General features: G+C 33.2%; 1 protein-coding gene across 1 annotated transcript; it reads right to left on the bottom strand.

Moving 5' to 3' along the window:
* Positions 1-308: 308 nt before the first annotated feature.
* LOC110721797 (inter alpha-trypsin inhibitor, heavy chain 4-like) lies at positions 309-12,757 on the bottom strand. Its single transcript, XM_021900996.1, has 13 exons — positions 12,157-12,757; positions 9,380-9,529; positions 9,081-9,293; positions 8,915-9,004; positions 8,590-8,706; positions 8,133-8,402; positions 7,104-7,260; positions 6,313-6,390; positions 5,153-5,253; positions 4,165-4,335; positions 3,383-3,457; positions 1,476-1,580; positions 309-924 (listed from the first exon to the last, which is right to left on the bottom strand). The coding sequence occupies exons 1-13, from the start codon at positions 12,553-12,555 to the stop codon at positions 574-576; spliced, it is 2,277 nt and encodes a 758-aa protein (XP_021756688.1). The 5' UTR covers positions 12,556-12,757; the 3' UTR covers positions 309-573.
* Between the last annotated feature and the right edge of the window lie 5,391 nt (positions 12,758-18,148).

Raw genomic sequence — 18,148 nt, 5'->3', positions numbered from 1 at the left:
AAACACTCCAGAATTTAACAAGTTAGGTCCTCATCCAATTAGCTAGTGCACAATTGAAAAAAGGGAATCGCAAGTTAAACTACATACGGTTTTTTATATATATAGGTCTCATCCAATTAGCTAGTGCATAATCGAGAAAACCATCACAAGTTAAATTGCAGTTCATTCAACATAGATCACAAATTGATATAATGATGGTTACGTACACTTAGCAAGGTTTATTTTGAAAATTGAGAGGGGAAAAAAAAAACCCAAACTAAATTACAGTTCTGTTGTAAACAAGGATTAAATATGGAATCAGATAAAAATTATCAAAATTTGAATTTGGAATATTTCTATAGATCATCAATAATAGATAGCACTTCTGCTGTATACAATGTTTTTGCTAATGAAAGTTGCATAAATTGAATAACTCAGCTATTCTCATATAAGTGAATTTATTTACTCACAAAATCTCAAATAACTAAAATAGAAAAGGTAATTTACAGTAAGAAACTAACCTATAACACAATTCCCTAAAAAGTATAGACATAATTGAAGTGAGATTACCATGTACTGTACGGTCTGTAACATTTAGTTATTGTTTCCTGAGCAGCATATTTCTGAACAGCATGCAATGCAGCCGAAACAAGCGAGGGATGTGAAAAGCTGGGTGAAAACAATCGCACATTGGTTATTGACCTTTGAACATGCCTGTACACAGCACATACAACAGCAGTATCCACACATCGTTGTGCAGCAATCTGAGGCTGCCCTTGCGAACACTTCAGCTGGTTCTGGCATTTTTGGTTCTTTAAAACCTGGAGGGATATTTTCAGCGGTTGCCTTCTTATTTCCGAACCCAATGCCAATATTTCTCAACACTTTTAGTTTCTTGGGCTTAGGGTCTGTCTTCTCTGCTTCACCTTTGTTTGGTGTTTTCTTCTGTTCACAAACAAACACACTACTATAAGTACAGGCTACAAACCTACAACATAAATGCTAGTCCACACCCTCAACATTAAAACGTTGAAAAACACCTGAAATATGCTCATGAATACATGAAGATCTCAATCTATTTCAAAATCCTCGAACTGGTGTGTAATTTCAAGTATTATGACTTATGAGGAATGCCTGAGGCCCTGAGATGTGAGCTCAAAAGTCATTGGACAAACAATATGTAGATCTAGCAATTTTCCTTCTAGGTTACGCGTTTTTAACCAAAAAAAAAGGGTTGTGCCACATATTCCAACTCTCTGATGTTACAAGAGGTAAGGGTATTGGGTCTACAGACTAATGCAGCATTCAAAATGGTTTTCTCTTTCCTGCTAACTGCCTCAGCACTACCAGGTGCTTAGTAAAGATTCCAACAATACTTTGGAGGGTGGACATTGGAGCAGGAATTCAAGGTTCTTGAGACAAGCCATAATACCAGGATTAACAAGTGACTAAGTGATTCATAATATAGTAAGTGACTATAGATGTCTCAACAATACCTGCTTTGCAATTACTTCTACCTCTTTATTCAGGGTCTCAGTCATGAATATGGCCATGGATGTATATTCTGAGACAATGCCATTTTGATTGCTCAGTTTTGCAACCTGCCAATCAAAGAACAATTGCAGACAATAATTAGTGTAAATTACAAACTGCTATAAATTACGAGTATTGAAGAATTGTAGTAATGAACTGCTGTACAGATGCTACCAAAGGACTAATATGATCTTCCAAGGCCTTATATATAACCCTTAAACAGATCCGGTTCATACAGCATCAAAGAGTTCACAGCATCATTGTTTGAGTATCTCATCACCATGGTTTATGCAAAACTCTCTTTGTATGTGTGTTTAATTACTTATTTCAGATCAGATTTTAAAAATAAAAAAAAAATTGATCAGACCTTATCATATAATTTTCAATTTTTTATTGTCAAATATCTTTAAATTTGTAATTAATAAAATCACGAAAAATACGTATTTGGAAAATATAAATTTATACAGATCTAATAAAACCTCATTTAATATATTTTTCCCTTATGGATTAGCGTACATATAAAGGTCAAAGTTAGTCAAATTAAGCAATCATATCAAAGCAGGTAAAAAATAAGTTCAGATGAGATTAGCAACAATAAAGTTAACTAAACATAGCAATGTAATACTAACAGTACATGGCCAAATTAAAAGTTCATGTTTATAACACAACAGGTCTACTCTTTTGCATTAAGATATCACGTGAAGTTAAATTCTTTTTTGAATTCAAACCCAAATCAAGTTCTTTTATCCTCCCCAAAACTTCTTTGCATTTCTCTCAAAAATAGCAAACCATATTTTCCCTAACGACTCTGGTTTCTGATGATAGATCTGTTCTGATGAATAATTAAGAATTTCCAACTTTTATTGGTCATAAAATAATATGTAAAATTTTCATATTTGTCTTTTTTGAGTTTGCAATTTATGTTAACGGAGCAATATTTGTTACATTACTTACAAAGCACTATTTTCCTGTTTTTAAAATTATTATTTACATACTTCTCTCTCTAAAAATACAAGTCTATGCATAGCCGGTATATTTGTAAAAAAAAAAGATCCAAACGGATTAAACCCGGAGCGGACCAAAAATTAATCAGTCCAAAACCAGCCTGGAAGAACAGCCATTTTTCAGTGGACCACGGACCAGAATAATTCCGGTCCAAACCAGAATTTCAGGGACTGTTCCATGATTTTACACTTCTAAAATAAATAATATTTGCAATTTCTTTTCCACAAGATTGTTAGTAGCATTTCATATGTCCTAATCACAGTACACTAGTACATTATTTTCACTAATAAAAAGTATAAATCATACGAATAAGATTTTAACATAGACCTTCACCCAAAAATATGTTTAAGGGATACCAAGTCCCTGTTCTGGACTGGATTTTTCCAGGTTTAGAAAACCGGAATCAAGGATTTTCAAGGACCAGAGACTGGGCCCTTGGTCCTGTCCATGTCAGGGTCCAATCCATTCCAATCCTGACAAAACTGTGCATACCCCTACTAGCAGTGCATGCTTTTTGTATATGTTATATACAAGTCCTTTTTCATTATAACCAATAGCTTCGTTGTTCTTTAGCTCTGAATGTTATTGGACCCAGTTAAAGAACAAGTTAATTCTTCTGTCTTTTTATATTGCAAATTACTCCCTCTGTTTGCGTTCTTGCATTTTCACAACACATGCACATCACATGACACTATGACAGGGGAGGGGAGGGTTACATACATGTATTTAGATATAAAAGTATTTATATATATGAATGTGTGCGAGAGACAAAAATGTACTTGCAAAAACATAATATATACTTCGTAGAATATACAAAGTGTCCAGGAGATATACTTCAAAAAGCACCAAAGATAAAGTAAGGTACCTTTGTCTCAAGTTGCTTATCCTCCAAAAACCATGCTTCAGATGTGCACATGGTAATTTGCTGCAAGGCCAATATCTGTAACATAGAACAATCAGCCAAAAAAAAAAAAACCGTTAAAAATGTATGCAATGCTAGTTCATTTTTGTCAGGAGTATAAACTATAGAGACCCAAAACGCGCATGCACTTATTCTATGTATTGACAATGGCTACTATACTGTTTTTTTCATGAAATGGTTTGGTGACTCAGAACAAAGGGGTCATATAGTATAACTTAAATGCTTCATACTTGTCATCTGAGGAATGTCATTTAATACCAGACTAGATAAGTTGTTCTTTACGCAATTATTCTAAATTAAACATAATAGATTATTGATAAAATTGTGTTGCTTTATTTTCAAAATTAGAATAAAAATGCTATCAGCATGGAGATGAGCAGATCTCACAATGGTGGACTAACAATGATGTCAAGACTCAAGATGAAAAAGAGGAGCAATTTTTAGAGTTTATGAGGTTTCCATCCTTGAACTGTTTTTAGTTTTAAAGGCAGTATTTGATGAAACATCAAAGTACCAAACAGATATAGGTGCATTAATGGTTAGCAGTATTCGATGAAATATCAAATATCAAACAGATATATTATCTAAGGTGCATTAATGGTTAGCCAGGTTCCAACAATCCCACAATGCCAATTGACACATATGACATACGTTCGATAAATGGCAACGCAAAACCTCCAACAGACTCAAAATCCAGAGAAATAAAAACAGGGATGACATCTTACTTTATCAAGAGGGATTGCCTTTGACTTGTAAACCTTCAGATTTAGCTCATAGCATGTCATGTCAGCAATAATGCCTCTTGCTTTGAAAACTTCAGGAAACTTCCCACTGTATCTTCCTGATATTGTCAATGGGCTTTGTGATGAAAGATCTGGAACATTGATTGGGTGCACCTGATATTTTGATTGCAAACAAATGCAATGGCATTCAGTAGACTAATAAGCATGTTATCAACTAGGACATAAAAATCATGACATCTTACAATTAGTCCATCAAATATGCAGCTATCACACTAGCTCATTTAGTGTAAATGTTAGCAGAAGAGATTAAATAAAAGAGCTTTTACTCTGATATTACAGCACCTGACCTATCAAATACAATAGTTTCAAAGACATGCATAACTGAACTTTTGGGAGATATAAACAAGTCTAACACCAAATTAGTCAAACTCAGGTACATAAAGCAATGTTACAGCTATAATGCTTATAATTTTAGAAATGAGTGTCAAACTCCGGACTGGACTCAAGAATGTGACACAAAGTTTCAATTCATTGATACACCAAATGCATACTTTACTTTGTTATACTACTCCATAGTTGGACCTCTCAAGGAGCATGAATGGGATCTGTTCAGAACATTATTGCCAAACCTATCAGTTTCACTGTACCTTTTATCTCTATATTTCAATTAAAGGAACAGAACTCCATGTTCTAGTATTCTGAATGTCTGAGATATACAGTGATAAAGACGTCATTTGAGACCAAATATAACCCTTTGGCCTTTCCACAACTTGATATCAAAGCTATGAATATATAGATGTAGTATACAGGAATAAGTTAGCACAAAACTAAAGATATGAACTCATATTTTTAACTCTTAAAGCATACCATAAAAAACAGTCTATAGTGGGGAGCCTATATAATTCTATGAGCAATATGATGCAAACAAGTTCTGATGTCCACAATCCACAAATAAGAAGATGAGACTAACCTCGGCATTATCATGTTCATCTAATGTGTCGAAAGTTATGTTTGTGAACACAGTAGATGAGGCTGTAGTAATTAATTTCTGCAAACGAGACTCTATCGAATCTGAATAAACCAAAAACAACAAAATAAGAATCAGAGTCAGAGTTGAAAGGCTCTTCCTGCATGAACAACAATAATAAAATATAAATAAATAAAACATTATTCCTTTTCTCTTTGCTGCAAGATATATTTTCACATTAACATGAGCCTGGACGCTACATAAGTAACATGTTAAATATACTTGTGACGCTTTATGTGCCAAATCTCTAACTACAATTGTTACCCCAGAAGAGAATACAGAATGATTAACATGACAATAAAAATATATATATTAAATGAAATTCCATGAAATTATAGATTGAAAAATATTAATGGTCAAAGTTCATCCTCAAAAAGCAAGATCAATACTATAATATGGAGAGAGTAAAAGCTCAAGAAACAAAAAAGATATCATAATTCAATCTTAATGATTATTACCATTGTAGCCTTGGGGTGTAATTTGGGAGAAATAGAATGGAAATTATTTTTATTCAATTCCTTACCTAACAATTGTGAAACGAATATGCTTCATTTAGTTCCAAACCAATACACAACGGAATGCTATTATTCATTCTGATTTTCCCCAAGTTAACCAGTAACCACAGGGACTCCAATATGTTCCAATATCCAGATGTTTAAATGTAACTCTTAGTTAGGCCCTTTATTGTTTTCAAAATCAATATTATAATAATATTTCACATTATACTCTAGATGATTATAGAACTCAAAGGACACTTATCATAGATTAGTCAATTGGAAATTTATTTCAGTTATTTTTAGATATGGTTTAGGTATGGTTTGGGATTACCAAATTCTATTGAATATTATTGTACATTAATTCACTCGTCAATTTCTATTGTCCTCAAATTTCCTCCTCCACACCCCAAAAATTAACAGAAGAAAGGATTTCAAGGGGAGATAATAAAAAAATAAAAAATAAAAAAAGGGTTACACAACATAAATATGATGATTTGGACAGCAAAAGATGGACACATAGGCTACTTTTTTGTATCATCTGACTGCAAGCAGACTCCATAACTTGGAGAGGTTTCAAATCAAAAACCATGAGAGTATGAGACTAACCTGCGTTATAGGCAGCTTCATAATGACCTTGCCCAATCATTGCCAACATTCTCAAAAAGTAATGATTACAATATATACCTGCATTCAGTACCATATATGAGTTTCAGATACACCCATTTAAAAAATAAAGGGCTCCTACACCAATAGGCAACAACCTTTCCCAGAATGTGTTCACTACCCACTAAAGTTATTTTTAATTTTGTGTTTCAATCAACAACAGCGGGTTGATGCTGATGCGGAGTAAAAAGAGGGGGCCAAGATTTCTTTGCAGTTTGCACCAACAAAAAACAACACTAACACATTGCATAACTGTACAATTCACATAAAATGCAACAAAGAGATGGAACATTTTCAACTACATCATGTATAGCATCATAGTCTAGCATTGAAATCTCAATCATAATAAAGATGGGTTCCCTTGTGAAAATCACAGAAATAATCAAAGAGACCCAAGATATTGTAGTGAAATGCAACTTCACACAATGGGTATTATTAAGTAAGATATCATCATATGCATCAATGCATGGAGTAAACAAGATGGTACAGCCAATCAAGTTTTCCCACCTCCTGCCATAGTAGATCCAATTGGAGCACATTATATCTAATCTTTGATATATTCTTGAATCAAAAAGCAAGGAATATCAAACAGAAATGAAATAGAGAATGCAATATACATTTACAACATTTATGGAGCAATGCAGTTTATTTTGTACGTAAAATGTTTTATCAAAACACAATATCATTACCAAGAGCACCATCAATGCCACAAGGCAAGAAAGAACAGTATTTACCAATTCCAAAGGTATGTATGCGTGGAGATATGGCTTTTGTATTGGAGAGACGACTCTTTGCAACCTTGCATATACGTCTCTCATCTTCAACAGACCCATCAGTAATCAGAAAAATCATAGGTAAGGATTTCTGCGTATCTGATAACATCTCCATCGCCTGTAAACAAAAGGGGGATATTAATCTAAGTTCCTCAGCAAAAAGTATAAAAGGAACATGATGGATCTGGCAGCATATCTGCAGTAGCTCATATCAATCTCTTTTTATGTATATATGAAAATTATTTAATTAAAGCAGCAAGAGATGCCCTCACACAGAAATGCAAAACAATTAAACAAATCTACAAATTAGTCTAGTGCCTATTGATCTCCCCGATTGAAATTTTATTCAAAGCACCAGATGCCTTATCCCGTAAAGATGCTAGCAATGTTAATGCATCCCACAATAAATCACACAGAATAGAAACTACAAAGTCCATTCCAATCAAATGCCCCACAAGATGCCACCGTAACATTTTTTCTGTAGCAAATTAGTCTCCTTCCCCTCTCCAACCCTACAAAGTGACCCTGTGACCACTTCTATATTGAAGGACAAACCCAAGCCTCTTTGACTAACACCAAGAGTCTTTTCCAAAGATACCATGCAATTTCACAGTAAAGAATAACATGTGAGCAAAGACACACTGATGGTTAGGCATAGCAAGCATATGTCAGGTGTGATAGCCATCCCCAGCTGACATGTTTGGAGCACATCAATGCTGGTGTGCCTTCTCAAAGCTAAACCTTGACAAGCAGGAACATGCAAGGCCCAAGCAGACTTGTATTGGTCACACACTCACACACAATGCAGAAATATGAAACTGAATGAAAGTCAAGTATATAACACCAGAGTCCAAATTTAATGACAAGATGCATAAGCAAACCCAGAGGTTTCAGTCTGTTGACAATAAACCCCTTTCAGATTTTTGCATTAATATATATTTATTTAGTCATCTGAGAGAGAAACTCATTCATGAAAGAGACAAGAACAACCTTGTCAAGAGCAAGAGAGATCTCGGTGCCATCCCCGACCAGTAGAGTGTCATCCATCCACTGTATGGCTCTTTCAATGGTCTCCAGGTTAGCATGCTTTATAGATGATGAAAACGGAAAGGTCGTTGCATTAAAAGCTATTATGTTGAACATATCTTCAGGAGTAAGCTCAGAGAGTGCTGCACCCAATGATTTTTTGGTAGCCTCAAGTGGCCTCCCTTGCATGCTACTACTTATATCAACAACATAAATGATATTTCTGGCAAAAACCTGGTAAAAAGGAAACATCATATTAGACAATATACATCCTAGAGAAAAGGTGCAAATTTCAGTGCATATTTTCTCAAGATTAATCTAGACAGATGGAAGCCAACATGATGCAAAGAAATTAACTAATCTTTTTTCTCTCCTCATTAGGCTTAAATATTGTTAATTACATATACATAGCAAATCAAACCTTTTTTCCTTGCTGGATTCCTGGAAGAAGATGCACGCAGAACATCTCTCTTTGATCTGTATCTTCAATTGATGGTGACTGCAAAAGCACACTTCCAGATATACGGCTTGTAGGAACCTAGAAAGAAAGAAAGTAGAAAGAATATTAGAATATACATATTAGATTATACATCTTATACTAATCACAAGTTTGCATCAAAAGATGTTTGTGCTAATTACATCCATTTCTCGTAACTTCAATATATACTTCTGCTATCTATGGAAGCACCCAGGCAGTACTATTATATAGGATAATAGGCACAAATCGACAATGATAGATAACTCACGCTGTATGAGAAGCTAAAATCTGTATTTGACCATGAGAGAACATCTGACTCATACTTGAATGACAGAGAGTCCACTTGTCGTTTTCGTTCCTGAATGATACTAAAAATATTTCACGAATACAATCTCATATATCATCAAACTCTATATAATATATAAAAAGATTACCTTTAAAGGGTGACTAATAGTCTTACACAAGACTTCACTTCCATCACCTGGATGGACATTTAGTTGCATCTTCTCTTTTCTAGGTATCTTTTTGCTTGCAGGATTCACATACTCGGGAAAGCAGAATGGTACGCTCAGAGAGAATTCACCATCATGATACAACAACTTTTGCGACCAGCTTATTGTGATATTAAGGTTGGATCCACCATCAACCTTAAAGGTTAGAACGCACATGAGATCCAATTCTTCATAAACAAAAATAACTGATTACAAACATACTAGGAGGATTGACAACTCACCTGGGGAATTGTTAAGAAAAATATGTCAGGCCTCAAAAATCCTCCATCATCCCCACCTGATGCCTCCTCATCCTTTTCGTCTTCCCTGGAAACTAGTTGAGTACGATAAGACTTTTTAGGAACATCAATCTCAACACCTAGAATTGAACCCTGTTAGAATGACAGAATGTTTGAGAACACATGGATGGAGAAATCACAGCAACATGGATGGAGCTATAGAGATTATTATATGGTGTTAACTTGTTAAGGGAGAAAGAGGGGGAGATCATTCACAATTCAATAGACCAACTACATTAACTTGTTAAGGACCAGGTTGGGACAGTGATGAGATATTTAAGGTTCTAAAACAACCTATGGCTAAATGATAAAAAAAATAATTTTAAAATGTTAAAAAGTAACAGTGTTGAAACTCAGAGGTAAGGCTATACATAAGAGTTAGTCTTCTTTGATGCTCAAAGTGAGCATTGCTTAATAATACAGACTCGAAATGGAAAATGACAAATAATCCAACTAAATTGAGTCTAAGATCAATTAAACGGATAATAGCCACAGAGAAGTCTAGCTGTTGAGCATGTAGTACCACCATTATTCATTATGCATGAAAAGATTTCAATTTGTTCATATAGGTGATCACACTGATCAGAAAGGATTAACAAAATCAACAGAGGAAAGAAGAGGGAGGGGGGGGGGGGGGGGTTAAAACCCTTGCACATATGAAAATGAAGATAATTGCTTTTAACAGAGGGATACTATTGAAGAGATCTCATGATCCTAAAGCAAGGAAGAAAACGCTCACTTGGTTTATGACAGACATGCATCAAACACATTCACACCTTCACATACTAAAATCATACAGAACCATTGCAGGCAATTGACATTTAATCGGTTCAGCATTGACAAACTAGCATATACTCCTATGTATTTTTCATAAAGAACATTAAAACTGAATTAGTTTGAGAGGAGATGCGGATGACATTTTAATTTTTAGCATTTGATGAAAATCAGGAAAGTAGTGAAGTATATTCTAGCTGTCTGCACAGTCATCTTATGTCAGAGATTTACACCAGTCAACTTAGAAAGAAAACTCACTAATGGTTTATACAAGTATAACTTAGTAATGACAGTTATTTAACTAATTCAGGAGTCAGTAGTCAGTCACAATAAGAGACCATGAATAATTAAATACAGCTGGAAAAAAATCATAAACTCAGAAGTGCTCTATCTCAGCAGTGATGGATCTAGATATTAATTACTCGTATTCATTATCACCCTCAATTATAAACACAAACTTTGGGAAGAAAAATTGGCTAATATGTGGCCTAGAACACCAATCAGTATAATTTCTCCCTGCCCAAATATAAGTCTCCATTGATTTACTTCCTTTGTTATTGAAACCATGGAGATTATAGGAAGTGGGCCCCTTGCTCGACTCTTTCGATAGGAAAGAAAAAATTGTTTAGACATTAGTATCATTATATTAGTATAATATGGACTATGTGGTAAAGATGGCACTGGGCCATGCCGGGCCGAGCAGTACGAAAAATGCACGGCACGGCACCGGCACGGGCACGATGTAGGCACGACATGTTACTGTGCGTGTGGGTCGTCTTTATTTGGGAGAAGCACGATAAGGCATGGCACGGCACGACGGGCCCGGCACGACAAAGCATGCTAAAATCAATGCAATTTTGCTTAGGCACGCAAGCCCGGCACGATAGCACGTGGGCCTGGGCCGTGCACAGGCAAACCTTTTGAAAACTTCGGCCTGACACGAAACTCGTGGGCCGAGCCATGGGCCGGGCCTAACTAACCCTAAAGCACGTGGGGCCCACACGAGGCAAGAGCCACCTTTACCATGTGGTAGAGTAAGGAATAAGGAGGGATAAAATGAATACAGCAAAAGTAGGAAAATAAAAAAGAAATTACCTAAAGGAAAGTAGGAACAAAAAAAACAAAGGGAGGGAGTAAAACCCTTTAATAGATACTTGAATTTTCTCCTAAACAAATTTGGCAAATGGCCAGTGTAACATTATGCTCTGTATTCCAACAGTCAGATGATAAAAATTTCGAGTGTACCAGTAACAGCTTCTCATGTTAGATTTGTATAATACATCTAGAACACTTCTGTAATTTTCCTATTTATGCACTTGCCTCAACTCCATGCATCATATGAGCTCTATGAATGTCTTATTTGATAGGCATGTTCCCTAGTGTACATTATTGTTACAATCATTCCAAAATAAAGCAATCCATTTCTCTTGAATTGTCAAACTACCTATAAAAAATTACATCATTACCCCCAAAATAAATTCACTGTTACTGTTCCAAAAAAAAAAACTTACTTTCTTCCTACTTATGTATCTCATAGCAGTTTCCTGAAATAGTAACAATTTAGTTGCAGCTTCTTATTCTTCACAAGATTCCAACAAAATTCATTTATGTCTAAGAAATTTCGCCTTCAAACATAACAAAACTTTTTTCTTGGTACGAAAACTCTTAAACGCAAATGGAATGGAGTTGTCAAAAACTGACCCCGACCTAAGATTATTCAACACAACCGGATATCATTGTACACGACTAACATAACTCATACTAACACGACCTGACCTGATTTAACACGAATACTCGAATTGACAGCTCTAAATTCATATTCTCTGACAGTCAGACCAATTCATACCACTCCAAATATTTTGTTTTTTCTCAGGATCAAAAAACATCAATCAAATTAATCAATAAAAAAAATCGAAGAGAGAAAATAAAATAAAATCGAAGATCACCTGCTCACCCATAGGAACAGCAAGACGGCAATCACAGACCTTACTTCCCATAACACAATGAACTCGCCATTGACCAGAAACCCTAACAAAAACCGTATCCAAATAACAATCAACCTCCATTGAAACACTATTCATCTGAAGCGGAATCAACGCCGGAGGATCACATCTACCATAGACATACGGCTGGTAGCTCGGAATATCAGGATTATCGACGATTCCGGGGTCGGTGATTACGGCGTAAACCATTGGAGCTGTTGGAAGGTAAAAACTCGGATTCTTCGACATCGATGGCGGAGGTTTTGGCGGTGCTACTGACCTATCTTTGCCGAAGTATAATCTCTTTGAGAGCTTCAATCCTTCTTCTACCGCCTCCATGAAAGCTTCTTCAACTGCTGCCATTGATGAAAGTAGTTGATTTTCAGGGTTTGGAGATCGAAGAAAGAGGAGAGAGAAAATGAGAGGAGAGAGAAAGAGAGAGAGTTGTTATGGAGCTGAGAATAAGTTCTGGAAAGAGAGAGGAATGGAAGGTGTGTTAGATTGGAGAAAAAGGTAACAGAGAAATACAGTTAGGCATTTACGATTCATTTCATGATTAAATGAATGGACTGTTGAAGTACTCGTATAAGATAAAGTAATTATTTTTTTAATGATATGATAATTAATACGTAATAAATATAAGTATGATTGAGTTAGATTCGCCTCAATATCTACTTTTCAGATATCAATCAATACTCGTATTAATTTTTTATAATTTTGTACTAAAATATAATATAATTAAAAATAAAAATATTAGTCGTTAAAATAATGTACTCCGTATGAAATCACGGTGTAATTAAAAAAAAGAAAATAATAAAAATAATCATAAATTCATAATCATTAATTTGGGGATTATTTTACATTTATTTATTTATTTTGGGGGTAAATCTATTGAGTTGGTCAACCATGGGGCTTGTAAGTTTTATTTTTTAGGTTGGAACAAAAAAAAGTGTACTTGATGTTAATTAGAATGTGTTTAATGAATTTGATGATGATTATAATAATTAATAATGTGTTAACCTTAAGTAAAAAGGTGAGAAAGAATGGATGTGATAAAGATTATGATAATGACAGTATACACTATCATAAGAAGAATAATTATATTCTACTAACTTTTTCTAACTTTATTTGTGATTTAATTGATTGCTATTTAAAAATACTCCATAAGAATGAAACTAATTGAATTATTAGAGATTACTTCGTAAGGAGTATTTGCTACGGAGTATTAATGGTTCGTCCATGACAGTAATCAAATAGATTAATTGATATTATTAGTATTAAAATATTATGTATGACCTCCGTTATTATTATTTGCAATATATATATATATATATATATATATATATATATATATATATATATATATTACAAATAATACCCTTTGTTATAAATAATAAGAAATTGAGGTAGTATGACATTTTATTTATATTAATATATCCTTACTTTATTTTTATTATTATTTTAGACATTTTGTTTGATTTTTTCTGACTTATATTTTAGGAAATTTTTAGTTTTCCTTTTTTTTTTTTTTTTACAACAGTTTTTCCTTCTTTATTCCATTGAAATTTCACTAAACAAAATTACTTTGCTAATTCTCCAAATAAAAAGGGGGGGGGGGGGGATTCTAGGATTGATCAACTGAATACATAATACTCCATAATTGAGTAGGACAAAGTGAATTGAACCGATTTTCTAGTTCTATGGGCATGTAAATAGTCTCTTACAACAAATCTATGGATTTTTTTTTACTAGAATATTTACTTTTCTTTTTACCAATATTATTTTGATCCGCAGAAGTTTTAAAATAGGTATAAAAAAAGTGCGTTTTGTGTACGCTGGTCACACTATATGGCCGCTTGAAAAAAAACAAAGTAATCCTTATAACACTGACTGAGTAACTCGTGTAATTCTAACCAAATAACCCCTATAACACATGAAATAATTCATGTAATATTGACCAAGTAACCCCCTATTACGCCAACGGAGTAATCCTTATGGTGTGGCCAGCTACATATAAGAATTTATGATAAAAAAATTCTACAAGTATTATCAATCATTTAGTTTTTGAAGCAGAGATAGGAGTGTTTATCTATTAATTAATAAAAATAATATTAATTTCTTGTAAAAAATAATTATAATATTAAGGAAAATGCTATACATAGCTCTTAGAGCTACATATAAGCATTAAAAACACACTAGAAAATCATATAAATTTAAGAAATCATAAAAATATAAACACTAATTACACTGATTTACACGTGTTTTTGTCATAAATTCCTAATTTTATACAATTTTCAAGAATTTATTTAATGCTTATATATAACATTACCCAAATATTAATGATCAAAGTTATGAATTTAATAAACATGAAAATCAAAATAGTTTTGTGTAATCATTTACCCCAAAGCAAAATCAAGTATCTTCCAATCTTGGAAAGGTCACTAATCTTAATTTAATTGAAGCTCCAATTCCCAGATGAACACATATACTTTGTCAAAGCAAAGAATGAGCAAAACAAAGAGGTGACCGTTGGAATAGAGTAACGTTAGGGTCACGTGAGAGGAGGTGAGGTATCTTTTTCAAAATGACGTTATCGTATAACGGTAACTTGATCAATGAACAGTCATGTGAAAACGCGGGGATTGTGAATACCGGTAAATTTATTAAACTAATGGCGCGCTGTCACATATGGATGTTACGATTGATTACACGTCGCCAAATTATATTTGTATATATACTCGTGTCCAATAATAATACAATATTATACTTATTTCTTCTTATATACGGTTTTCAATACATACTTTTCAAAAAAAAAAAAAAACACGTACCTTTTATCATTTTTTTACCGGAAGAAATAATTTGATTAATAAATATCAATACGACATCTACAATAATACCAATATGATATCTACAATAATAATAATAAAGATTTGTAAGCTACAAATTTAGAAAAATTAATAGAACTTTTATAATCAAAATCATAACTAATTTGCATATCTGGCATAACTCTCACTCCATCGCTTCAACCTTAACGCGAATAGCGATTTTCGATGTCTTTGCATCTTTTCAAGTAGAGACCTTCGCAATCTGCGCTAATTTTTTTATCGTAGAGTTGATGACAAACCCTAAATCCATATGAATCCAAATCATTTTCCCAATTATTATTAGAACCCTAACTCATCCATAGATGAGAATCAAAATCCCAAAAAAATAGGAAAACCCCAAAAAAAATTGAGACATACTCTCACAAATGAAGAGAACAAAGCAGAGCAAAGCAAACTAAAGAAACGGGGTCGAAAATAGTCTAATTTCCGGCATAAACGACCAAGAAAACTAAAAACCCTAGAGGAGAGAAGAGAGAAAAGGAGAAGATTAATACGTTTAAAATTATACGTACCTTTTATCATCAATATATAGTTTTAATTTTCACAAAAATTAAAAACATAATGATATATGTAATCGTTAGACCCTAAGCCTATAAATAAGCATTTAATGTATTTTTTTAATTTCATATGAAGTATTAATTTAGATTTGTATGATAAAGTCAGGCATAAAGCAGTGTAATTAATGCTATATATTTATTTGTTTATATTTATTTATTTTATTTTATTTTTCAATTTTAGCTCTTAATACTTCGTCTAATTTTTCAAATTAAAATTATAAAGAATTGGTATAGTGAAACAAACATTTTGAGATGACTCTAACAATTTTCTACAATTTTTATACTTATAATAATAATAAATTTTGGGTCAAACTTTATAAAATGTGACCTAAATAAAAATGACTACTTATTACTTTTTTTTTTTAACAAACTATGTATTATATTATATACAAGGGAGTATTATATTATATATTTGATTGGATCAAAAATAAATTAAAGTTGATGCATAATGTAATATGAGTAAGTTTTTATTTATTTATGTGATGTAATAAACTTTTTGTTTGAGGCAATTGCTGTTTTCGTCGTTACTTGACATTTTAGTGGGCATTTACTTTTTTTGTTTCAGAATTAGATTTTTTTTTTCATTAATATGGATGTTAATTGAACTTAATTGGCCAACTATTGGATGATTTGGTTGTCCTCACTCTAATTGTATAAATGAAAGTTGGTGGTGTTTGTACATCATGGGCCAATGACACAGATCATACAGTCCATTGTCACTCTATATATTAAAAATTGTCTCATGCTGATGCCGTTTAAGTGTAACTAGATTAATCTTGTGCGTTGTATGATTTAAACAAATAAAAATTTCTAAATTTGTTTATTTTTTTATACCGAAAGAAGAAAAAAAAATGTTCTCAAAACAAATAATACATCAAATACTTATAAAAAAAATTTAGAGCTCATTGAAAAATTGAATGATAAAAGGGGTACCTAAGGAAGAAAAATTAAATTATTATTGTTAGAGAGAATAAACCGTTTCGGGAATTATTATTGTTATTCGAGAATATGCCGACTTTTTATATCTATGTATTTAGATTCTTAGCACTTTTCCGATTAATTCTTGTTTGATTTTGTTAAATCTGTTTTAATTATTGTTATTTATCAATTGTAGATGTCATATGACTTTAATTAATGAAATTTAGTGTCCTTTTGGACTTCTTTCAAAAAAATATATATATATATATAGCTTACTAGGATTTTTATAAAATAAAATAAAAATCAGAAAATTATGACATCATTTATAATTTTGGAAGGAAAATTTTTAATGACAACATAACATATGTCTAATTTTAGGATAGGATGATGTCAGCAGTTGCTATTTTAATATTAGTTATAGATAGATAGAATGTATTTTTTTTTAACAAACATTGATTCATAAATAAAAAGTCATACGACATCCACACAGAGATTTATATCAGACAAATACATGACAATTGAATCAAATAAAAACATCCTTTCAGCAAAGCTATGATTGATGTTGCAAATCATACATTCTTTATACCCTTTTTCACATCGTTGTGATTTACAGCCTTCTTCGACGAGGGGGTCTATCGATCTGTTGTAGCCGTAAAGAAAATTTTCGCCTGATTCGTCTGGTTGTAATCGAAAGATTAATCTCTTTCTCGATTCCGCACAAATCTTTACTCATGAAACAACTCTATAGCAATCCATTAAACAAAAAAGCAAATCCTCTCTCAAAAGAGAGAAGAAAAACCTTTTCTTTGAGCGATTTCACTCAATAATGTTGAAACAAAAACAAATTCCCATTATGCACCCATTTAAAAATAAATTCCCAAAGTACCGTCCATGTAGGATTGGTATTTGATTTGGCTTAAAACCGCTAATGTTGTTAAAGGTTTTATGTTAAAATCGCTAGCAACATTAGCGGTTTTGTATTTTTTTTTTTTTTTTTAAAAAAAAAAAGCAAAGAGACTTGTTATTAGTGAAATCAGGTCTCTTTGAACTTAACAATACTAATATGAGCGCTCTCTGTTCTGCTTATGGTTTTAGAAAAGAGACCGCCTTTTTCTATTAACAGGTCTCTTTGCCTCCTTACTTATTTTCCCTTCCTTTTTACCATAAAAGGAGACCTATTAATAGAAAAAGGTTGTCTCTTTTCTAAAACCGCTAATAAAAGTAGCGGTTTTAAAGCTATAACCGCTATTGCCATTAGTAGTGTTTCGGGGTTTTCTGATGTCCGGCGGGAGAGTTACAATTCCGAGACTGGAACCGGACGCCTGTACCTGCAAAACAAACGGATGCTCCGGATGGTTGGAGATCCGCCTCCGACGGTCAAGTTAGTACTTGATTAAGGAGTAATTAATGCGGAAATTAAAGTGATTGGGTCTCTCTAGGTGAGAGTGTTTAATGTGTGTAATCTGCGTTGTTCGCGTCCTCTCCCTTAATGAGGATTAAGGGAGGTATTTATAACCTCGGGAAACGTGCCAATCTAGGTTTAGGTTAACCTTGGGCTGATTGGGCTTCCCTCGGAAGTTGGGCCTAGGTGACCGG

This window comes from Chenopodium quinoa, unplaced genomic scaffold (genome assembly GCF_001683475.1).
Source record: "Chenopodium quinoa cultivar QQ74 unplaced genomic scaffold, ASM168347v1, whole genome shotgun sequence".
Lineage (NCBI taxonomy): Eukaryota > Viridiplantae > Streptophyta > Magnoliopsida > Caryophyllales > Amaranthaceae > Chenopodium > Chenopodium quinoa.
The sequence above is the reverse complement of the archived record's forward strand: the minus strand, read 5'-3'. Positions and strand labels throughout refer to the sequence as shown.